This window comes from Ursus maritimus, unplaced genomic scaffold (assembly GCF_017311325.1).
Source record: "Ursus maritimus isolate PB19 unplaced genomic scaffold, ASM1731132v1 scaffold_19, whole genome shotgun sequence".
NCBI classification, from domain to species: Eukaryota; Metazoa; Chordata; class Mammalia; order Carnivora; family Ursidae; genus Ursus; species Ursus maritimus.
The window spans coordinates 51,369,829-51,393,915 of NW_024424341.1; the positions used below are offsets into that span (position 1 = coordinate 51,369,829).

A 24,087-nucleotide genomic window follows, 5' to 3' on the forward strand; every position below is an offset into this window, starting at 1 on the left:
ACATCGATCTCTCCGCAGTTCCCTCCTTTCTTAGTCTTGGAATCGGGGCCCAGAGGGAGGAGGAGACGTATCTGATGTCTCCCACCCCCTTAAATTTCATACGTGCAATCTGGCAGTGGTCTAGAGCCTAGCTCTTGATCAGACAATATGTCAGTTAGCTGCTGCGTAAGGAACCACCCCCAAACTCAGTGTTTTAAAACACTGAGTGTTTATTTAACCATCAAGTCTGAGGTCCGTGGCAGGCTGGGCTCAGCTGGGCAGTTTTTCTGGGCTCAGCTGGGCTTATGCACATCTTGGGTTGTGGGGTTGGGAGCGGTGTTGACTGTTGGCTGCTGTAGCTGGCCTTGGCTTTAGTGACTGGGGCCTTAGACCAGGACTATGCTGACAGTGTTTCCCTCACCCTCACAATCAAGCAAAAACATGCAAAGTCTCTTGAGTTTTAGGCTCAGAATTCGCCAGCACTTCCATTAATTCTGTTGGTCAAAGCTAGTCATGGGGCCAAACCCAGAGTCAGGGTTGCAAGGGGACACTCTTCCAATTTTCCCATCCCTACAGTAGAAGAACGGTCGAGAGTTATACAGCCAAGGATGCGGTTTTAAGGATGAAGAATTGGGGCTGTTTAATGCAATCATCTGATCACAGTACCTGCATTTGAACTCTGGCTACCCAGTAGCTTTGTGATCTTGGGCCTCAGTTTCCTCCTCTGTCAAATAGGCCAAATACTAGCCTATCTTTAGGGAATTAAGTTTGTGGGAATTAAATAAGAGAACGCATATAAAGTCCTGAGGGCAGCACAAGTGCTCAATAAATGTTAATTCTTGTTCTTACTGCATCCTAGAGTCCTACTGATAACAGTGTCATCGTTCTAACGATAATACAGGGACAGTTTGCCCAGCCCCTACCCTGTGCCAGGTGCTAAGCCGGATGCTTTACCAGCCCTATGAAGTGGTCAGGGCGAACATGACTGTCAGTAGTAATCTGTCCACTTGAAAGACAGGATTTATAGCCAGTCCGCTGTTAGAAGCGGGACCCCTGAGCTCAGGCCCTGTTTCTGTCCTAATGTGTCTCGGCTCCTCCCCAGGCCTCACCTTTCCCGATGGCGCAGGTACCGGGGGAGGTGGACAACATGGAGGGCCTACCGGCCGCTAACAACAACAACCCCGCAGCCCGCTGGGAGAGTCCTGATCGGGGCTGGGAGCGGGAGCAGACAGCAGCCTCCACGGCAGCCGCCTCGCTCTTTGAGTGCTCCCGGATCAAGGCCTTGGCAGGTACCTGGAGGAGGGCTGGGGTGGGAGGGAGAAGGGAGAGGGCTGCTGGGGTGGCATCTGTGTACCTCCACGCTCGAGAACCTTGGTGGCCTGGAGGATGTGAAAGAGTGTCATGGACACTTTGCATGTGAATCTATAGACCAGCACCGTCCAATGGAACATTCCGCAGTGACGGGGAAATGTTCTCTGTCTCTGATGTCCAATATATGAACCACTAACCACTAGTACTTGTGGCTGTAAGCGCTTGAAATGTGGCCGGTCTTTCTTGAGAGACTGAATTTTTAATTGTATTTCTTTTATTTAATTTAAATTTAAATAGCCATATGTGGCTTGTGGATACTGTATGGGGCAGTGCTGCCTTAGAATCTTAGAAATGTCGAGTCTCCGGAATGTGGGATTTTATAAGCATACTTCCTTGAAACACAAGATGCTGACATATTGGATTTTTGGACCTTGGAATGTCACACCCAGAGATTCTTCACACTTGAGGCCTTTAGACATGAGACTCTTAGAACACAGAACTTTATAATAGCAGACCTTAGAAATTTTAATTATTGACCCCCTCCCCCCGCCCCCAGGATCTTAAACCCTTAGAAACCTAAACTCTAATACACATAGATCCTTGGGGCTTTATAATCCTGAACCTTTAGAAATTCAGAGTAGAAATGCAGATCCTGAGAATTTTGAGGTGGAATAACCAGAAGGTCCAGCTTTCAGCCCTGAAACCCACAGTCTGGGGCCAACTAAGATGGCTGCTCTCCCTACTTTGATGTGTTGTTTTTTTTTTTTTTAAAGATTTATTTATTTATGAGACAGAGAGACAGCCAGCGAGAGAGGGAGCACAGCAGGGGAGTGTGAGAGGAAGAAGCAGGCTCCCAGCGGAGGAGCCGGATGTGGGACTCGATCCCGGAACGCTGGGATCACGCCCTGAGCGTGAAGGCAGATGCTAACCGCTGCGCTACCCAGGCGCCCCTACTTTGATGTTTTAGAACAATATAAGCAAAGGCGAGAGAACCGTATAGTAACAGAATTTTAGAAACTTAGACCTTTGGAATTGTAGACCCTTGAACTTTAGGACTTCATATTCAGAGGGCTTTAGAATCTCAGAAGCATTTAATCATCAGCGTTAAAACTATGAGCAAAGGGGCACCTGGATGGCCCAGTTGGTTAAGCTTCCGACTCTTGATTTTGGTTCAGGTCCTGATCTCGGGGTCATTGGATCAAGCCCCACCTCAGGCTATCTGTGCTCGAGGTGGAGTCTGCTTGGGATTGTCTCTTGTCTCCCTCTGCTCCTCCCTCTATCCCCGCACCGCCCTGCTCGCACTCTCTCTCAAATAAATAATAAATCTTATGGGACACCTGAGTGGCTCAGTAGGTTAAGCATCTGCCTTCAGCTCAGGTCATGATCCCAGGGTCCTGGGATCTAGTCCCACATTGGGCTCCCTGCTCAATCTGGGAGTCTGCTTCTCTCTCTGCCTCTGCCTGCTGCTCTTCTCACTTGTGCTCTCTCTCTCTCTGACAAATAAATAAATAAAATCTTTAAAAATAAATAAAATAGGGGGCGCCTGGGTGGCACAGCGGTTAAGCGTCTGCCTTCGGCTCAGGGCGTGATCCTGGCGTTATGGGATCGAGCCCCACATCAGGCTCCTCTGCTATGAGCCTGCTTCTTCCTCTCCCACTCCTCCTGCTTGTGTTCCCTCTCTCACTGGCTCTCTCTATCTCTGTCGAATAAATAAATAAAATCTTTAAAAAATATAAATAAAATAAAAATAAAAATAAATAAAATAAATAAATCTTAAAACAAAACTATGAGCAAAGACCCTGAGAACCTTCAGAGATGTGTAACTTCATAATCATTAGCCCTGAGCTTTTTAAACATCAGACCCTTGGGATCTTCACTATCTCCAGAACGCGGTGTGTTAGAACAGAAACTATAGATTGTAGTAATCGTGAAATCTTAAAACCCTAAGGTCAGAATCAGTTCCCTGAGAATCTCAAGAATTTTAGTAATTCAACATTTGACAATCATGGGATCTTTGCTACCAAGGTTCTTGGAACTTCATAATTGTAAGATGTTGAACAGTGGTGTCCAACCCAAGGGCCTCTGGGAAGCAGGTGACATGAATGAGAGAGTAGACTGGGGGTGGGGGCCGCGGTCAGCTGAAAAGCAGTGCCCTGGTCACCAGCTCCAGCCTTGGGGAAATGTAGGCCCCATAACTGCTAGCTGTGATGTTTATCCACAATTCCCCAAGTAAAAAAAAAATCTGTATGTGCCACAAAATATGAACCAATATTAACTCACAGATTGCCAGCTTCCTCTGATTGAGAAACTAGAACGGTATAAAATGTACTTTGGGACACTTAAAATCATACTTTCAGACTCTTCGAGCCTTAAAAACTTGGGACCACGTCAACTTAGAATTCTAGAATTTACGATTTCATCCACAAAATATTTATTCAGTGCCCGCTCTGTGCCTGCCCCGTGCTGGACAATATGAGGGACATAATGATGACTGAGCTAGGCCTCGGGGCTCCCAGGCCACTGGGAAGGTTAGATAATGACAACCCTGAGTGGTCAGGGCCCAGATGGTGAGGCACAGGCAGAGGGCTGGGATGGGGAAGCCCAGGGACTGCAGAAGCTCAGATGAGGTGCCTGATTCAGTCCAGAGGGTCAGAGTGCTTCCTGGAGGAGGAGGTACCGAAGCTGAGCCCCCAGTGATGAATAATAGTGAGCCCTGGGGTGGAGAGTGGAAGAGGATTCCAGGCAGAGGGAACAGCATTTGCAAGACCTCCAAAAGTTGGGAGTGGCTAGACTGAAGTAGTGAGTAAATGACAATGCGAAAAGAGGCAGTGGGAGTCAGATCCTGAGGGCCTTATAAGCCACCATGAATGTGTGAAGGAACTGGGGAGCTATGGTAAGATTTGAAGCAGAGGTGGGATGTGGTAACGGGGGATCAAGGACTCTTCGCATCTGAGAACCACTGATTCGCAGAACATCAGTGCCAAATACCACAGACAGGTAAACATCTATCTAGTCCAGAGAAATGTAGGGATCCCCTGTAAGAAAAAAAAATTCTCATACACTTCCTGTGTCTACTTAAATTATTATATCTATACTTTTCCTAAATGCAGCAAACCCGCAGCTCTGTTTATACCTCTTATGCCTACAGTTCTTTAAAACTAGGGGCGCCTGGGTAGCGCAGTCGTTAAGCGTCTGCCTTGGGCTCAGGGCGTGATCCCGACGTTCCGGGATCGAGTCCCACATCGGGCTCCTCAGCTAGGAGCCTGCTTCTTCCTCTCCCACTCCCTCTGCTTGTGTTCCCTCTCTCGCTGGCTGTCTGTCACATATATAAATAAAAAATCTTAAAAAAAAAATAAAATAAAACACGTTATATTGGATTCCAGAACCAAAGTGCAAAACCAGTTAACGTTCAGCTTGGGGCGCTTGGGTGGTCAGTCAGTGAAGCGTCTGCCTTCCGCTCAGGTCATGATTCCAGGGTCCTGCTCACCCCTCAACGGGGAGCCTGCTTCTCTCTCTCCCCTGCCCCTTCACCCCGCTCATGCTCACTCTGTCTCAAATAAATAAATAAATAAATAAATAAAAATCTTAAAAAAAAAAAAAGGCTCAGCTTAACAGTAACTCCAGGATGCTGTTTGTATCGTTTAAATGCTGCTGCTGCTCGAAGCCCTTACATCGTGGGTGCATTTTCTTTTGCATCCCTTTGCTTACTTCTCTCATGGTTTTTCTCTACTCAAACTCTAAGGCCAAACCTTTGAGCAGAGTCCTGAGTAACATGCTTTTGTACGAACACGTTTGAGAAAATTGTCTGGACCCCATGCTCAAGAGAGCCCCTTTAATTATGCTCCCCAGTGTATGGCTTGCTGTCCTCATCAGTCGATGTGAGGACCCTCTCCTCTTTATCTAGTCCCTTATTCTCTTTGCTTTTGAACATTTTAAAATAAGTAATCTCTACGCCCAACGTGGAGCTGAAACTTGAAATCTTGAGATCAAGAGTCTGGTTCTCTACTGACTGAGCCAGCCAGGCGCCCCTATTCGCTTACTGTCTTTTATTCCCACGTCTCACACCAATGCCTTTTCCACTATGGGCAACCATTCTAAATGCTTGTTTTTTAAAGAACAGGTTATTTGTTTATTTATTTTAATTTTTTTAAAGAGAGAGAGAGTGCGCATGCAATCGCTCTAGAGGGGTTGGGGAAGGGGCAGAGAGAGAGGGAGAGAGAATCCCAAGCCGGCTCCACACTCAACACAGAGACCATCATGGGGCTCGATCTCACCACCCTGAGATGAAGACCTGAGCCGAAATCAAGAGTCCGTCGCTTAATAGACTGGGCCACGCAGGCGCCCCCCCATTCTGATAGTGTTAATGCAAATTACTATCTTTGCATGCCGATGATTTTGCAAAACGTGCATTGCTAATTAGCGTGCATGCATACATATATTTTAACTGTTGATTAAAGTATTACATGCACACAAAAAGGCAGATAAACCGTGAGTGTCCAGCATTTCCACAGGTGAGCACCCCCACTCTGGTAACCAATTCCCACAGAAGAAAACAGAATCGGACCGCCCCAGAGAAGCCCCCCTCCGGCTGCCTCTCTCACTACATCCCAAGAGTAAACACTATCCTAACTTCTAACAGCGTGCGCTGGTTTTGCTGGTGTTTGAACTTCATATAAATCGAATCCTGAAGGGTGTACCCCTTTGTGTCTGATGAGTTTCATCCGCGTCTGATGAGTTTCATCCGCGTCTGATGAGTTTCATCCGCGTCTGATGAGTTTCATCTGCGTCTGATGAGTTTCATCCGTGTCTACCTGTCTTTGTAGGATATTCCTTCTTGTTGTTGCACAGTGTGAAGATGCCATGGTTTATCCATTCACCTCTTGAGCATTTGGGTTACTCCTCGTTTAGGGCTATCACAAGCTAGACTATTGCAAACCCAGAATCCCTGGTATTTCAAACTATCACAAACTTGTTGCTGCTTTAAACTTTCCAGTACAGGTTTTTGGTGGGTGTAAGCGCTCGTTTCCACCCAGGAGTGGAAGTGTGGGATCAGGGGGTAAGTGTATATCTAACTTCAGTGGAACCTGCTGGTTTGTGTCATTTTATATCCCCACCAGCTGTGTATGAGGGATTCGGTTCCTGTACATCCAAGCCTTAGCATGGTCCGTCTTTTTAATTTTAGCCATTCTGATGGGTGTGCATTCTATTGTGGTTTTAATTTACATTTTCCTGGTGACTAATAACAACTAATGAGGTAGGGCACCTTTTCATATGTGTATGGACTATTTGGATAGCTTTCTTTGAAGTGCCTGTTCAAGTCCTTTGCCTATTTGCCTATTAATTTTCCTGGCTTTTTCTGATTGTTTTGTAGGAGTTCCTATATATCCTGGGTACAAGTCCTTTGTCAGATGTGTTATGCATATTTTCTCCCACCGTGTGGCTTGTCTTTTTATTCTTTTAATGTTGCCTCTTGATGAGCAGTATTTCTTTTTTTTTTTTTTTAAGATTTTATTTATTTATTTGAGAGAGAGAGAGAGCACAAACAGGGGGAGGGGCAGACTCTCCGCTGAGCAGGGTGCCTGACACAGGGCTCAATCCTGGGACCCCAAGATCACGACCCGAGCCAAAGGTAGATGCTTAACTGACTGAGCCACCCAGGCTCCCCAATGTGCAGTGTTTCTTAATTTAAATGTAGTCTCATTTGATCATTAATAATTATTTCCTGTGTGGCTAACACCTGGTGTCTGAAGAAATCTTTGCCTACTTGAAGGTCACGGAGATATTTTATGGTGTTTTCTTCCAGAAGTCTTATTTATTCCTTTCACATTTAGATTTATAAGCCAGCTGATATTTAACTGTATTTATTACTGTGTACAGTGTGGAGTGTCGGTCGGGGTTCTTTTTTTTTTTTTTTTGCCACGTAGTCAGTTAACTCAGTTCCACTTATTGAAAAGACTTTTTTTTCCCTACTGAACTGCAATTTCACTATGATAAATCTGAGAGCTCTATGTATATGGATTTGTGCATGGGTCATGATCTCAGGGTCGTGGGATCGAGCCACAGGACGGGCTCCCCGTTGAGCATGGAGTCTGCTTGGGATTCTCTCTTCCTTCTCCCTCTGCTCCTCCCTACTTGTGCCCCTTCTGTCTCAAAATAAAATAAAATAAAATAATAAAATAAAATAAAATAAAATAAAATAAAATAAAAATCTGAGCAAAGGAAAGGCTCAGCCACCTCACTCTGTGGGCATCTACTGTATTGCTCCTAACTGCTGCTTGGAGTCTGTGGTGTGAACTCACCATATTCGATTTTCCCAGTGATGGACAATGAGGCTGTCTCGAACCCCCAACCTGCCCCTACCCCTACCCCCCAAATAGCATTGCATTGGACAACTTCACCCATCCTCCTTATAAACCAGTGTGGAAAAGTTTATGGGACATAAGCACAGGGACAGAACTGCTGTGTCATGGGGGTATGCCCTAATTTAATTTGACTCCCGTCGCTTCCCAGATGGCTGCTCCGGTGTATAACTCCCACCAGCAAGCATGGGGTTATGATGTCCCCACGTTTCCACCACTACTTGGTATCCTCCAGCTTCCTAAGTTTTCTCAGACCAGTAGCCGAACATCATTGACATACTAAGTGTCACCATATCCTTTCCCCTTAACCAGCAATGGGTGAAGGAGTAGTTAGTCATTCCTCAGCTCTATGGAAGTCTCAGTGTATTAAAGATATGAATACACTGAAGTCTTATTCTGAGGAAATGTGTTTTGCTTGCGACTAGTGATTACCACAGTGGAGAAGAATACATAAATGACAACTCACTGGACATCTGGGGGGCGCAGTCGGTTAAGCCTCTGCCTTGGGCTCAGGTCATGATCCCAAGATCGAGTCCCAAAAGGAGCCCCTTGCTCAGCGGGGAGCCTGCTTCTCCCTCTGCCTGCCGCTCCCCCTGTTTGTGCTCACTCTCTCCTCTCTCTCTCTTTGACAAATAAATAAATAAAGTCTTTTTAAAAAGTTATATTTAAAAAATGACAGCTCACTATGAGCACGATGGCAGAGGTTGGACAGTTGTCGTCTGGCTTGGAGTCTTGACAACCCAAGGGTATGGGAGCCAGCGAGAGTCACGGCAGGAGGCAGATGGCTCCCCTCAAGGAGGTCAAATTGAGGAGAGCTATATGAAGGGAGGAATTACAGAGGTGTGGCCAGAGTTATGGGACCCTTCAAGGCCAGTGGACACCCCAGGGACTGGGGCAGGGCAGGGAGTCGTGAGGGGTCAGAGGCTTCCCAAGTTGGGGGTTTAGAGAGAAGAAGCAGGTACTGATGAAAGCTTTCAGTTCACGCAGGGAGGGAATACATTCCTCAGCCCTTCCTTTCTCCTCTTTTTTTTTTTAATTTGATTTATTCATTTGAGAGAGAGAGAGTGTGTGTACAGAGGGAGGAGCAAAGGGAGAGGGAGAGAGAATCTCAAACAGACTCTCAGCTGAGCACCGAGCCCAACGCGGGGCTCAGGGCTCGATCTCAGGACCCTAAGATCATGACCTGAGCCGAATCAAGAGTCAGATGCTCAACTGACTGTGCCACCCCAGTGCCCCACTCCTTTCTCCTCTAATCTCCTGCTAGCCAAACCCGGCCGAAAGTTGAGGCCTGTGAGGATTGTGGAGTCCATTCATACAGTCCACACGGGCAGTCTCTCCCTGGGCCCAGAGCACGAGCAGGACAGTAGAGGTGGTGCCCGAGGGGCAAACGGAAGACACCCTACGTGGTAGCCACACACACTCACCAGCACAGTAAACATTCAGTGTCATCTTAGGTCCGAAGTGGCACTTTGGGACATACCTGCTTTCACTTCCAGTGTGTGTGTGCATGTGTGTGTGTGTGTGTGTGTGTAGTTTAAGATTTCTTTATGTAGGGGCGCCCTGGTGGCTCAGTCAGTTAAATGTCTGCCTTCAGCTCAGGTCATGATCCCAGGGTCCTGGGATCGAGTCCCACGTTGGGCTCCCTGCTTAGCAGGGAGCCAGCTTCTCCCTCTCCCTTTGCTGTTCCCCTGCTTGTGCTCTCTCTGTCAAATACATACATACATACATAAAATCTTTTTAAAAAGATTTATTTATTTGAGAGAGAGAGAGCGCATGCATGCACTCGAGTGGGGGGAGGGGCAGAAGGGGAGAATCTTCAAGCTGACTGACAGCAGAGTGTAGGGCTGATTTCACAACTCATGAGATCAGGATCTGAGCCGAAACCAAGAGTCTGAAGCTCAATTGACTGAGCCACCCAGGTGCCCCACTCTCACTGTGTTTTGTTTCTCTTTTTATAGATTTTATTTATTTATTTGACAGAGAGAGAGAGAGAGCACAAGCAGGGGGAGCGGCAGAGGGAGAGGGAGAGGGAGAGGGAGAAGGAGAAGCAGAGTCTCCACTGAGCAAGGAGCAAGGAGCCCGATGTGGGGCTCGATCCCAGGACCCTGGGATCATGACCTGAGCTAAAGGCAGACGCTTAACCGACTGAGCCACTCAGGTACCCCCAAAATGCACATTTAAACAAACAAGGTATTTCATATGGATTTACTATTAATTTCTGCATATTCACTTTTAAAATTAGAAGTAAATATTCAAGATCTTGTTTAAAGTAAAAAAAAAAATACAGGTCAGTCAAGTGGATATTTTCTAGCAATGTATATATATTTTCACTGCCAGAATCAAATGCAGTATTTAATACTACAAAAGGGGGTGCCTGGCTGGCTGTCAGTGCAGCGTGAGACTCTTGATCTTGGGGTCATGAGTTTGAGCCCCACATTGGGGGAAGAGTTTACTTAATAACAAAAGTAATATTGTGGGGCATCTGGGTGGATCAGTCAGTTCAGCGTCGGACTCTTGATTTCAGTTCAGGTCATGATCACCGGGTTGTGGGATCGAGCCCCATGTCCGGCTTTGCACTCAGTAGGGAGTCTGCTTGGCCCTCTCCCTCTGCTCCTCCCCTCCACTCGCTTGCTCTTTTTCTCATAAATGAATAAATCAATACAATCTTTACAAAAAGATGACAAAGGTAAATTTTATGAAAAAAGAAATTATTGAGAGATTTCAAATGGTAAAAAAGGGAACCAGACTGGCTATACAAATCTTGCTTCCTGCACTAATAGGAAACTTAGAAGTGTGATCATTAAGTTATTTAGTAATGAAATGCTGAGCATACCCTGCAGCTGAGCTGCTGTAACACACCCAGCAATGCAGCGGCTTAAAGGAGACAGAAGCTTATTTCTCCCTCCTGGATAATCCAGACATGAGCAGCCTCGTGGGCAGGGAGGCTCTGCTCCAAGCAGTCAGCCTTCTTCTATGCTGTGCCCTGTGGACCTTGTGTTCAAGCCTGTGGGAGTCAGGGGAAGAGAAAGGAAAGCCAGGCAGTAGCTTGCTGTTCTGATAACACTTTAATTGGAAAATAATCCTAGATCCACACAAAGTTGCAGAGAAAGTACAGATTTATAAAAAGACTCACGAAGGGGTGCCTGGATGGCTCCATCGGTTAAGCATCTAGCTTTTTGTTTCAGCTCGGGTCATGATCTCTTGGGTGATGGAATCAAGCCCCACCTCGGGCTCTGCTCAGCGCAGTCTGCTTGTCCCTCTCCTTCTGCTCCTCCTTGGCTTGTGTTATCTCTCTCTCTCTCTCAAATAAATAAATAAAATCTTAAAAAAAAAAAAGACTCGCCCAATTTGAAAACGGGCAAGGGATTTGCATAGACATCTCTCCAAGGAAAATACACAAATGGCCAATAAACCTAAGAAGATGCTCACCCTTATTATAAGTCACCAGGGAAATGCAAATCAGAACCACATTGAGAGACCATGTCATACCACTAGAATGGCTGTGATCAAATGGGAAATAGCAAGGAATGGTGAGGATGTGGGGACACTGGGACCCTCGTACCTTGCTGGTAGGAATGTAAAACGGCACAGCCACTTTGGAAAACAGTCTGGCAGTTCCTCAAAAAGTTCATCGTAGGGGGCACCTGGGTGGCTCAGTCGGTTGAGCATCTGACTCTCGATTTCGGCTCAGGGCATGATCTGAGGGTCATGAGATCGAGCCCCCCATTTGGGTCTGTGCTGAGTGGGGAGCCTACTTGGTATTCTCTCTTTCCCTCTCCCTTTGCCCTCCCCCTACTTGTACGCACTCCCTTTCTCTCTCTCATAAATAAATACATATTTTTTTTTAAAAGTTTAATTGTAAGGTTAACATAGAACCCAACTATTTCACTCCCAGGTATATACTCAAGATAACTGAAAACACGTGTCCACACAAAGACATATGTACCTGAATTTCATAGCTGCATTATTCATAATAAACACCAAGTGGAAACAACCCCAATGTCCATCCGCTGGTGAATAGATGCATAAAATGCAGGATATCCACAGGATGGATATTATTTAGCCATAGAAAAGAAATAAAGTGCTGACACAGTCCAGAACATGGATGGACCTTGAAAACATGACGCTAAGCGAAAGAAGCCGGACACTGAAAAGGTCACATATTATATGATTCCATTTATATGAAATGTCCAGAATAGGTAAATCCATAGAGACAGAAAATAGATTAATAGTTTCCTAGGGCAGGGAGAAGGGGGGAATGGGGAGTGACTGCTCATGCGCACAGGGTTTTTTCTTGGAGGGATGGAAATGTTCTGATATTAGATGGTGATGTGGGTTGCATAACCCTGTGAAAATACTAAAAATCTGAATTTACACTATGAAAGGATGAATTTTATAGTATGTGAATTATAGTTTATACTAAAGCTGTTATTAAAAAAAAAAAAAGACAGTCGCCTGGGTGGCTCAGTGGATTAAGTGTCCCACACTTGAGCTCTGCTCAGGTCTGGATCTCAGGGTGGTGAGTTCAAGCCCCACATTGGGCTCGGTCGCGGAGCCTATTTAACCAACTGAGCCACCCAGGCGCCCCTTGGCAGAGCCTACTTAAGAAAAAAATAAAAATAAAAAAGGTAGTAGGAGAGGTTCCCAAGCAGTGTCTTGTCAGTGAAGCAGAAGGTGAGCAGTTGTACACATTCTTTGGGCCCCTCCTGTTGGCAGTCACGTGCTTACTCTAAGCCCTAGGGGCGTGGGAAATTCGGGATCCACCTGGCAGTCCAACTACCCCAGGGTAGGGGGTTCGGGTGTGTGTGTGACATGGTTCCTGTCCTCAGGGGGCATTCCACCTAGGATATCCCTTCCTCTTCATCCCCCACACTTCGCCAGTGCCACGTCCTGTTTTTTCATCTGCGACTAACTCTCCAGTATGTTCCCTTCTCCCATTCCCAGCTTCTGCCCTGGTCCACTTGTCCTCTCTCCCGAGTCACTTCTCCAGTCTCCCCGCTTGAGCTGCCATTCTTGCCCTCTCTGACCTACCCTCTCCACTTTCCCCGGAAGCCAGAGTTGGTCCTGAAACACGACCCTCGTTCTGTCCCACCCTCTCCTTAACCTTCCATAGCTCCCTAGTGTGTTATCTGTGCCCCCAGTAAACTGAGCTCTAGGACGGAAGGACTCTTTGTATTCAGAGGCTAGAACAGTGCAGGGCACATAGTAGGAGCTCAAATACTGATTGATTGAATGAACAGGGCCGACTGGGATGAGAATCAGGGAGGGCTTCTTGTGGGAAGTGGTATCTCAGGAAAGCTTTGAAGGACCGGTCTCCAAGTGGGCAGCGAAGGGTAGGCAGGGCCACATGGGGGTAGGAGGAGCTGTTTGTGCAAAGCCCTGATTGTTGCAGAGCTAGGCCGAAACGGGGTCTGGGCCGGAGTGGAAGACTGGGGAGAAGCTGCAAGGGGGAGGTACTGGGGATGCGGGGGCTCCTCTGAGCCTGTCTTTCAGATGAGCGCGAAGCCGTGCAGAAGAAGACCTTCACCAAGTGGGTGAACTCGCACCTGGCCCGCGTCGGCTGCCACATCGCGGACCTCTACGCCGACCTCCGCGACGGCTTTGTGCTCACACGGCTCCTGGAAGTCCTGTCCGGGGAGCAGCTGGTGAGGGGACCTGAGGGCCTGGGGGAAGGCGGCGGCCCTGGGATCCGGGGCTGGGTTATCACAGGGTCTGGCTAATGGATGTGTGGAGCGTCCTAGAAGGGCCCGGCGGGTTAGCGGCCTCTTCATTCAGGTGGGTGGGGCTATGGCACAGAGGCGGGGCTTGGGCGAGCCTGGGGGCGTGGCGGGAAACGGAAGCGGGGGTTCTGTGGAAGGTGAAGGCTGCGGTTCTTGCGGGCTCTGGACTTGGGGTGGGAGGAGCTCTGTTGGAGGGGTGGGGTTATTGGAGAAGGGAGGGGCTTTATTAGAGGGGGCTGGCCTGGGTAATGCGGTAGCAAGACGGAGGTCTATAAAACAGGGGCAGAACCGTGTTGCAGGGGGTCGATGGGTGAGGGTGCAGTTGTCGTCGGAAGGGGAGGCGTAGGTCATGGAAATCTGGGGAACCAGACAGAACTCTGGTGTGAGTTTGGCTTGTGGTATGGGTTGCAGTTGTATTTCTGGGCTTGGATGCGGTTCATCGCAAAGGGTGGGATTCTGACGGAGCTAGAGATTTATTAAAGGAGCTCAGAAATCGTGGGTGGCATGGCTATGGAATAGAAACAAACGCCATCGGCAGTAATAGTGCTGTAAACGAGGGGAGACGTGGGGGGAATGGGCGTGGCTCTCGGCAAGGCCCTGAAAGAGAGGCAGGAGGGGTGTGGCCACAGATCCAGCGGCCAAACCAAGGTGGCCTGGGGCAGGCATCCAAGGGGAGGGACGGGAGTATGGTTACTGGCAGGTTGCTGAGGCTTCTTGATAAGACGTGTGGCTCTCAGGTCGGAGGCGGAGCTTCAGTAGAATGGGTGGGGACGGGAACTAGAGTAAGCCAAGAAGGCAACGGGCTCTTAAAAGGGTCTGGCTACGGGAAGGGGCAGGGCTTCTTTAAAAGGATTGGGTCTTTGGTCTTTGAAAAGACGGAAGGGGCGTGTCCTGGGCGTGGACGTCCAGGGGGCGTGGCTATGGGAGCCCACCTCTGTGGAAGGGGTGAGGCCGAGGGCACAGTGTTCTTGGCCAGGCCACCCCCCCAACGCCCCTGCCACCCTAGCCAAGGCCCACGCGCGGTCGCATGAGGATCCACTCGCTGGAAAACGTGGACAAGGCGCTGCAGTTCCTGAAGGAGCAGCGCGTGCACCTGGAAAACGTGGGCTCGCATGACATTGTGGACGGGAACCACAGGCTGACCTTGGGGCTAGTCTGGACCATCATCCTGCGCTTCCAGGTGATCCCCAAGTGACCCCTGCCCGGCCCGCCCCCCAACGTGTGGCCCAACGTCTTCGCTCACTCCCCCACTTATTCATTCATTCCAGAATTTCCCAGGACAATCCAGGAACCCTAATCCCGGTGGTGGGGGTGAAAATTATGATAAAAATAATCATTATCACCACCATCACTATGGTCATTTACATATTTTTTACTGTGTTCCAGGCACTGTTCTAAGCACTTGGCATTTAAGAGCCCAACAACCCCATAAATTAGACACCATTTATTACATTTTACCCTAAGGAAAGTGAAGCCCAGAGAGGCAAAGTCATATGTTCAAGGTCACACAGCTGGATAGTGGAGCTGGAATTCAAATCCAGGCAGTTTTGCTCCAGTTCAGAAACAAAATCGACAAATTTTCTTTTCTTCTTTTTTTTAATCGACAAATTTTCTACCTCTCTGGAACTTAACATTGTGTTGGAGGAGACAGACAGTAAACAAACCCATAAATACATAGAAAAGAGATGGATGAGAAAAGGATCAACTCTAGGTAAGAGCTATGTGGAAAAGAATAGAGTATGATAAAGCAGTAAAAGGAATACAAAATATCAGGTTGATGGTGTTGAGATTTTAGACTTGGTGGTCAGAGAAGAGCTCTCTGAGAAGCTGATGGCTGCTTGACATGAAGATGAAGGGAGAAAGCATTCCAGGTCAGAGGCACAGCCTATGCAAAGGCCCTGACTGAGATGGGAAGGAGCTGGAATGTCGAAGGTATAGAAAGGCCACTGGGGCTAGAGAACGGGAGACAAGGGGAAGCCAGGGAGGAGATGAAGTCAGAAGGGTTGACAGAGCCTAGGTGATCTGCAATTAGTGGTTTGATTTTATTCTGTTTGAGATGGGGAGAAATTAGTTTTATCAAGAAGATAGACATAGGGGCACCTGGGTGGCTCAGTCAGTTAAACATTTGCCTTCGGCTTTGGTCATGATCCCAGAGTCCTGGGATCAAGCCCTGCATAGGGCTCCTTTCTTAGTGGGGAGCCTGCCTGCTGCTCCCCCTGCTTGTGCTCTCTTTCCCCCCTCCCTGACAAATAAATAAAATCTTTCAAAAAAAATCAAGTGTTTGGCAAAGGCCTCACTGAGAGGTGACAAGTGAATCAAGACCTCAAGTTGAGATGGAGCCATGCCCCTGAGGGAAAGAACAGGCAGTGCAAAGGCCCTGAGGCAGGAGGACACTGGTGATTTAATGACGAGGACAGCAGATGTCTGGAGCAGAGTAGGCTGTTGAAGATGAGGTCAGAGACATAATGAGGGGAAGTTTACTTTTGCCATGAGTGAGACGGACTCACTGAAGGTCTTGAGGAGGGGAGGGAGGCGTGTGATCCGATCCAGGTGCTCACAGGGTCCCTGTCTGCTGTGAGAACAGACTGTGGGGGCAGGAGCAGGGAGACCAGCATGGAGGTGACTGCACTAGCCCAGGCCGGAAATGATGGTGGCTTGGATTAGGGAAGTGGGCCAGACACCAAAGTATGGAGGCTTCCCTGGAAATGGAGACCCTAGTCCACAGCCGCCTCCCCCAATTGTAGATGCCCCAGCCCACTCCAGATCCCACTCTCACGCTCCTGAACCCCCAGCCCCAGGCCAAAGCTGCCTCTCCATCTCCTCTGTCACCTACCACCCTCCCTGGCAACGGGGTACGCCGGTGTCTCCCAGGCTCAAGCCCTCCGGGTCCCGGCAGCCATGTTTTGTGTCCTCACAGATTCAAGTAATCAAAATCGAGACTGAGGACAACAGAGAGACCCGCTCAGCCAAGGACGCACTGCTCCTGTGGTGTCAGATGAAGACAGCTGGGTAAGCACACTCCCCACCCGGCGCCCCCACCAGGCAGGTGGGGCCCTAACCTAATCTGGAGGGTTCCTTCTGGGACAGGAGTGCAAGGGGCAGCCCATGTCCTCAGTGTCGAAAGTTACATCTGAAGTTAATGAACGGGTAAATAAAATACATCCACTCCTCTGACCTTGACAAATAAACCCGTGTAACAATCTGGAAGGCCTGGTTCAAATTTAGAACTCGTGCTCCTCAGTTGGAGAGTAGTGGACTGTCTCCAGCCTGATCCCCCCCCCCATCCCCGCACCTCGAGAAGCCTCACATGCACCTGTGTGGACACCCCGGCCCTATTCCTGAGCTGTGGCCACCCCCCACCCTGACAGCAGCCACCCCTCCACCTAAGAGGGCCCACCCTGGGGCTCGGGCAGCTCCGGGGACAAGTTCAGGCTTCTGGGTACCTTCAGTGGGGCTGAGAAGGGAGCTGTGCAGGCTCTGCTGGGAAGTCCCCAGGACCCTCAGTGCTCTGCCCTGCAGGAGGGGCGTGGCCTGGAAGTCCGGTGCCCTCTGGCGAGCTGCCCCTGGCAGGAAGGGGAGGCAGGTGTGGATGTAGACTGGGCTTTCTCTAATGCTCAGCCTTCCGGTGCTGGCTGGCTGGCTTGCAGTGCTGTCTTCCTCGTGTCTTGTGTTTACCTCTATGTCTGCTTTTCATTGTTCCTATCTCCTCGCCTCCCTCCTTTCTTCCCCTATCTCTGTATCTTGTTTTCTCTCCATCTCTCTCTCTTTCCATCTCCCTGCCTCAATTGATCTATCTATCATCTATCCACCCACCCACCCATCCATCCGTCTCTGTCTCTCTCTCTCTCCCTCCCTCTTTTTCCTTCTGACTGTCTCCATCTCTGCCTCTGTTTCTCCCTTCCATGCTGCCAGTTACCCTGAGGTAAACATCCAGAATTTCACTACCAGCTGGCGGGATGGCTTGGCCTTCAATGCGCTCATTCACCGGCACAGGTACCACCCGGCCCTGCCCCACCCCCGACCCTGCGTCCCGTGGGTACACCCCTGCAGACATGTGCATGGAGATGACATACGTAGATGAAAGGACCCAGCCCTTCACACGCACGCCCTTCACACTTACACAAGGCACGCACCCCTACGGAACCCTGTCCAGGCCAGTACTCTGCGTACACACAGAAACACGCATGCCTCACACAGAAGCGTATACACACTCACACTCATGAGCGTACACAGCCCGTGCCTGCTGCTTCGATGTCCCCAGGATGGAGAGCTCACTCCCCCATGGACTGCCCTCTCTGGTGTGTGCACGGCAGCCCACCTCATCAGCAAGTCCTTCCTCTAGGGGAGCCCCAGGGCCCCGCTTCTGCCTCCCTGCATACCCACCCTTCACACCCCAGGGCCTGGTGCTGATTCGGCTGAGGGGTGGGCATCCAGACAAACTGCACCCACGTTGTGATTGTATACATGGCAGGTTAGGGAAACTGAGGCCCGGAGCCTGGGAAGGACTTGCTCTGGTGTGGTGGGAGTGGAACCCAGCCTTTTCTGCTGTAGACACGTGTTCACTCACAAGCCTTGCTTGTCACACACACATACCCATACACATGGAGAGACCAGCCCTACCCCCACAGCCAGAAACCCACCAGCTCTACCCAATGGCAACATTTACTGAGTGCTTCCTGTTTACCCAGCATTGTTCTCAGTGCTTTCCAATAAGTCATTTAATATTCAGTGAGCCTGTGAGGCGGATGCTAGTATTATCCCCATTTTACAGATGAGAAAACCGAGGCACAGAAAGACAAAATAGCTTACCCAGCATGACAACCAGGAAGTGGCCGAGCTGGGGTGTGGGCCCAGTGGGCTGGCTGTAGACCTCACACTTCAAACTGCTGTGTGATACTGTTTAGAAACACACCCAAGTAGACACGTATGCCTTGCGAACTCAGTCACGCACATGCCCTCACGCGGCTCTCACAGCCACAGGGAAATGCACAAACACGCACGAGCACACCTGCTTTCCCTGGGCCAGGGGGCGCCCCTCCTGCCCCTCGCGGGGGGTGGGGGGCTCAGACAAGGACGTCTTTCTGCCCTGTTGCCCACTGGCCTGGGAGCCTGCCTGCTGCCTGTTCGCTCTGTACCCCCGCCCAGGCCCGATCTTGTGGACTTCAGCAAACTCACCAAGTCCAACGCCAACTACAACCTGCAGAGAGCCTTCCGCACGGCTGAGCAGCACCTGGGGCTGACACGTCTGCTGGACCCTGAGGGTGAGCCCTGCATAGCCCCAGCCAGACTTCCTCTTGGGGGGACTCCCGACCCCAATGCCATCCCAAACTCCACTCCATCCTGCTGCAACACCATCCCGAACTCAAGGCGGTCCAAGTCCCAGCTCCCTCCTGGCCCCTCCCCTTCCTCATCTCCAATCTCTCCTCCTCCCCGTCTTCCTGTCCCTCCCTTTGGCATCTCTATCTCCAACCCCAGCCTCATCTCCCTTCCTGTCTCCAGCTGAACTCCCTCCGCTCCCCAACCCCATCCTGAATCAGCTCCCCCCAAGCCCACCCCCCTCTCCCTCCCTCACTCCAGTCCCAGCCCCAAAGCCAAGCCCACCACCATGATCCCCATCCCCTGACTTCAGCCTCACTCCTAATCCATGATCATGCCAACACCAATCCCCCAATCTCTGGAATAACAGCTGTTCCCTTCTCCGAACATCTACTCTGTGCCAAGCACAGGGCTGGGAATTTTATCGAAACTTCTCCCCTTCATCCTCACACTGACCTGGTTGGATAGAACTTATCCATCCTGTTTTAAAGGGGTAGAAAAGAAGGCTCAGAGAGGTGGAGTCACTTGCCCAGCGTCACACTGCAAACCAGCAAACGGGACTTGTGATAGCCGTATTCTGTGCTCGGCGCCTGGCACGTAGATGTCTAGCGGCTGTCGGTTTCATGAGTTGGTGAAGAGTAAAGGCCGAGTATAATATTGTGCATTCAGCGGGCAGATCAAAATGATGACCGGAATTCGTGGAGTTTCTCCTCTGTGCCAGGCTATTCTTTCTAATACAGTGCTCCCAGGTGGCTGGCACTGTGATTGTCCTTCCCGCTACACTGGGGAAACGGAGGCTCAGAGAAGTTAGGTCCATTTCCTAAGGACATGCAGTGAGTAAGCGTTTGAACAGGGATTTAAGCACATGCTGCCTACAAAGCCCGTGTCCTTGATCGCCAATCTCATACATCATTTATACACTTCATAAATATGTATTGAGTTCCTACTGTGTGCTGGGCATGACTGAGACAATGGTGAAAAAAGACAGCATAGGGGTGCCTGGGGGGCTCCGTCAGTTGAGGGTCCAACTCTTGATTTCAGCTTAGGTCATGATCTCAGGGTCCTGGGATCAAGGCCCACACAGGGCTCTGCGATCAGCGGGGAGTCTGCCTGAGGATTTTCTCCCTCTGCCTCTGCCCCTCCCCACCTCACGTGCGTTCACGCTCATGCTCTCTCTCTCTCTCAGATAAGTAAAAAAATCTTAAAAAAAAAAAAAAAAAGACAGGCATAGCCTTTGTCCTTGAGGAGCCTAAACTCAAGCTAAGGACATGATCACGTAAATGAATATTTAATTGCAAATTATAAGTTCCAGGAGGCAATGATAAGATGCCATGAGGAAGACTAACAGGGTGACCAACTCTTCACAGGCTGAGCAGGGAGGCTTAAGGAAATGTAAGTTGAGTTGAGCCCTGAAGGACGAGTGGGGCTTAGGCACACGGAAGAGGGAACCTTGTTCTACGTAATGAAAACAGCATGTGCAGAGGCCCTGAGGTGGCAGGTGGAATGGTGTGACGTAATTATGGATCGCTTCTCTGTGGTGGTTTGCATGTGTCAGGTACTGTTTAATCCCATGAGGCAGATCCCCATCTGGCAGATACAAAAATTAAGGAACAGAGGGGTTAGTGATCTTGCCTGAGGTCACACAGCTAGTAAGAGTGGGTTCTCCCTCCCTCCGCCCAGTCCCTGTCAGAACGCTCACCACCATGCTCCCCTGCTTTCCTCTACCCCCAGATGTGAACATGGAGGCTCCAGATGAGAAGTCCATCATCACCTACGTGGTCTCTTTCTACCACTATTTCTCCAAGATGAAGGCTCTGGCTGTGGAGGGGAAGCGAATCGGGAAGGTTTGGGGAGCCGAGGGATGAGGTGGATGGGAGCTTGGGAACCACCTGGAGGCACATCTGGGATGACGCTGACCCCAGCTTCCTTTGCCGGGTCAGGTCCTGGACCAGGTGTTGGAGGTGGGGAAGATCATTGAGCGCTATGAGGAGCTGGCGGCCGAGCTGCTGGCCTGGATCCACCGCACCGTGGGCCTCATCAGCAACCAGAAGTTTGCCAACTCACTGAGCGGGGTGCAGCAGCAGCTTCAGGCGTTCACGGCCTATTGCACCCTGGAGAAGCCAGTCAAGTGAGGCCCAGCTCAGAAGGGAGGGCGGCAAGTGGAGGTGTGGAGGTGGGGTTCCTGAGCTCCAGCCCCTTTAGGTTTCAGGAGAAGGGGAACCTGGAGGTGCTGCTCTTCAGCATCCAGAGCAAACTGCGTGCCTGTAATCGTCGCCTCTTTGTGCCTCGAGAGGGCTGTGGCATCTGGGATATCGACAAGGTGAGGTTGAGAATGTCAGGGAGAAGCAGGGTTACTCCATGCGGGTGTGTAGGTTGTGCACTGCTCAAGGGAACCATCTACAGTTGTAGACATCATGGACTGGCTATTCATCCTGACAGTTTTCCAGCCAGGATGTGCCATGAAGGAGCAATATTTTTTTTTCCAGTTTACACAAAGGTGCTGTAAATGCTAGGAGTCACCTCAGACAGAGAAGCCAGGGCCATTAAAGTGTGGGGGCATTGTTGGGGGTCTGACTGCCTCCTCCTGTCTCCCTAGGCATGGGGCCAGCTGGAGAAGGCAGAGCACGAACGGGAGGCTGCTCTGCGGGCTGAGCTGATCCGGCAAGAGAAGCTGGAACTACTGGCCCAGAGGTTTGACCACAAGGTGGCCATGAGGGAAAGCTGGCTGAATGAGAACCAGCGCCTGGTCTCCCAGGTACTGCGTGCCGGGCTTGGCTCTGGGGGAGAAGGAGGGAGGGCAGGGCTGGTGGCCCTGGGACCAGAGAGGGAGACTCGGTCTCCTAAGTGACAGAGAAGTGTTGAATTAGTCTCCTAGGTGGCAAATGAGGGTGGGAAGGGAGAACTGGGCTCCTAAGTGAGCAGTGGGGGAGGGGAGTGGGCCTGATCTCCAAGGTAACAGGAGAGTGAGGTTGGTCTCCAGGGTAACTAGAGAGGACAGAATTAGTCTCTTCAGAAATAGAGAGAGTATTTAATTAGACTCTAAGTGACAAAGGAGGTTGTATCTGGTGTCCAGGGTAACTCGGGAGGATAGAATCAGTCTCCTAAGTAACGGGTAGGGTAGGCCTGGTCCCCAGTCTCTAGGGCAATGGTAGGATGAGGACTGTTTCCTGGGTGACGAGTTTCAGGCTAGAGATGTGATGGAGAAGTGTGGGGCTGGTCTCCAGGGTAACAGAGGAAGATGGGGTTGGTCTCCAGGGTAACTGGGGATGGTGGGGGCAGGGGCGGGGTAACAGGTGGATGGCTGGGGCAACATGGGTGAGCGTCTGCGGCCGGCCCTGCCCTGCCCCAGGACAACTTCGGGTATGAGCTGCCGGCCGTGGAGGCCGCCATGAAGAAGCACGAGGCCATCGAGGCCGACATTGCGGCCTACGAGGAGCGGGTGCAGGGCGTGGCCGAGCTGGCCCAGGCCCTGGCGGCGGAAGGCTACCACGATGCCCGGCGCGTGGCGGCCCAGCGTGACAGCGTCCTGCGCCAGTGGGCCCTGCTGACCGGGCTGGTGGGGGCCCGGCGGACGCGGCTCGAGCAGAACCTGGCCCTGCAGAAGGTCTTCCAGGAGATGGTGTACATGGTGGACTGGATGGAGGAGATGCAGGTGGGGCCGGTCCTGGGGCCGAGGGCGGGCGTGGGAGGGCAAGGGAGGGCTGTCGACACTCAAAGGGTTGTCAGGGAGCTGGAGGGGGTTGGAGAGAGAGATGTTGCCAGGGACAAGGAGATGGAGACAGAGATCAGAGTTTAAGGGATGGGCTGGAGGAGCAGAAGAGTGGTCTGGGACAGTGCGGGGTGGGGCTGGCCTTGGGGCCAATGCCGAGCATGTGCTCAGTGCTGCCCCCTTCTGGTAGGCTCAGCTGCTGTCCCGCGAGTGCGGGCAGCACCTGGTGGAGGCGGAGGACCTGTTGCAGAAGCATGGACTGCTGGAGGGGGACATCGCGGCCCAGAGTGAGCGGGTGGAGGCGCTCAACGCTGCTGCCCTGCGTTTCTCTCAGCTGCAGGGTGAGTTTGGGCTTGGCGGTTGGGGTGGAGACTGTTAGGGCCGGTGCTCGTAGAAACAGAATGACTCCTAAGAGACAGTAGGAAGGAATGAGCTCGCTGTCTTTGGAGGCATTCAAGCATGAAATAGGATCACACTCCATCGGGGATGTCATGGGGGAAATTATTGCCTGGAGTGGAGGTTAGACCACATGACTTCTTCCTGCTTTGAGATTCTGCAGCCATAGGTATATTTTTATGGAGCACTTGTTTTATGCTAAGCCCTTCACAGCCAAATGTCAGTGAATACCATAAAAAGACTGTGTATGGTAATATACAGTCAGGGCCCTTTCAGCAGCAAATGATAGAAGTATCAGTTAGCTTAAGGAGAAAAGGGGAGTCACTAAAATGCCCAGAGAGGGGCAAGTTCAGCTTCAGGCATGGCTGGATCCAGGGATTGTCCAATGATGCTTTTAAGACTCCGTAGTCTCTGTGTTTATGTCACCTTTGGGCAGTCCCTCCCCTTGTGGTATAAATCTGGGATCATTCAGCCCCGTGTTTACATCCTAGCAACTTAGAAGACCCAGCAAGGAGACAAGCCCCACTCCTCCAATATTTCTGACAATAGGTTCAAGGAAAGCTTTCATTAGCCCACCGTGGGTTCCCTCCCCTCCGCTCAGCCAAGCACTGTAACCCCAGGCTCTCAGTGAGCTAACTGGCCACATCTATGTGACGTACCCACCCCAGGGCCAAGTGTAGGGTCAAGCTCTTTCCAAAGACATGAACTGAGGAAGAGGAGGGTGGGAAGCCATTACCAGCAGCAGGGGCGTGGATGCTGACAGGCAAAACCAAGGCTGGCTCTAATAAGGTTCTCATTGTGCTGATGCCAATACCCTCCAGTCACAGACCACCAGGAATCCCCCTGCGGCCAAACCCAGTTGGGTTTGTCGACTCTTTGCACACGCCCTGGGGATCCCTGGGGCCTCTCAGTAGGAGGGTGTCAGGATGGGCTTGTTTTAGGTGTGGGCTTGTGTTAGGGGATTTGGGCCTGATTTGTACAGCGTGTGTTGCTGCGGGTTGAACACTGTTAAGGAGGCGGGAGTAACTAGATGATCGCTCATCTGAATCATTTGTATCCAGGTGGTGGGAGGAACAGGAAGTGGCAGCAGTCATTCACGAGCTGGGTGAGGGGGATGGCTGGCGGTTTCCGTGGCTTGCACGGCGACCTCTATTCTGTGTGCTGTGACACGATCATGGAAGGGCCTTGTTTCCATCCCACTCCCTCGTGGTCGCAGAGTGGCCTTGTCTGAAGCTGGTGGCCTTCAAAACTGTATGCTAGCCTCGAATGCTGCCAACACTGCTTTTGCTTTCTTGCA

General features: G+C 50.6%; 1 protein-coding gene and 1 long non-coding RNA gene across 2 annotated transcripts in view; one reads left to right on the forward strand and one right to left on the reverse strand.

Moving 5' to 3' along the window:
• Window positions 1–1,096: 1,096 nt before the first annotated feature.
• SPTBN4 (spectrin beta, non-erythrocytic 4) overlaps window positions 1,097–24,087 on the forward strand; it is a 67,949-nt gene continuing 44,958 nt past the window's right edge. Inside the window, 12 exon segments of the mRNA XM_040633991.1 lie at window positions 1,097–1,268; window positions 13,143–13,294; window positions 14,376–14,549; window positions 16,287–16,378; window positions 17,282–17,362; window positions 18,515–18,630; window positions 20,417–20,529; window positions 20,626–20,813; window positions 20,888–21,005; window positions 21,282–21,440; window positions 22,035–22,337; window positions 22,585–22,735. Coding sequence (XP_040489925.1) covers window positions 1,097–1,268; window positions 13,143–13,294; window positions 14,376–14,549; window positions 16,287–16,378; window positions 17,282–17,362; window positions 18,515–18,630; window positions 20,417–20,529; window positions 20,626–20,813; window positions 20,888–21,005; window positions 21,282–21,440; window positions 22,035–22,337; window positions 22,585–22,735 — 1,819 coding nt within the window.
• Window positions 15,751–18,683, reverse strand: LOC121103483. Its single transcript, XR_005835740.1, has 3 exons — window positions 18,545–18,683; window positions 16,813–16,932; window positions 15,751–16,068 (listed from the first exon to the last, which is right to left on the reverse strand). It is a non-coding gene; the product is annotated as an uncharacterized LOC121103483 (long non-coding RNA).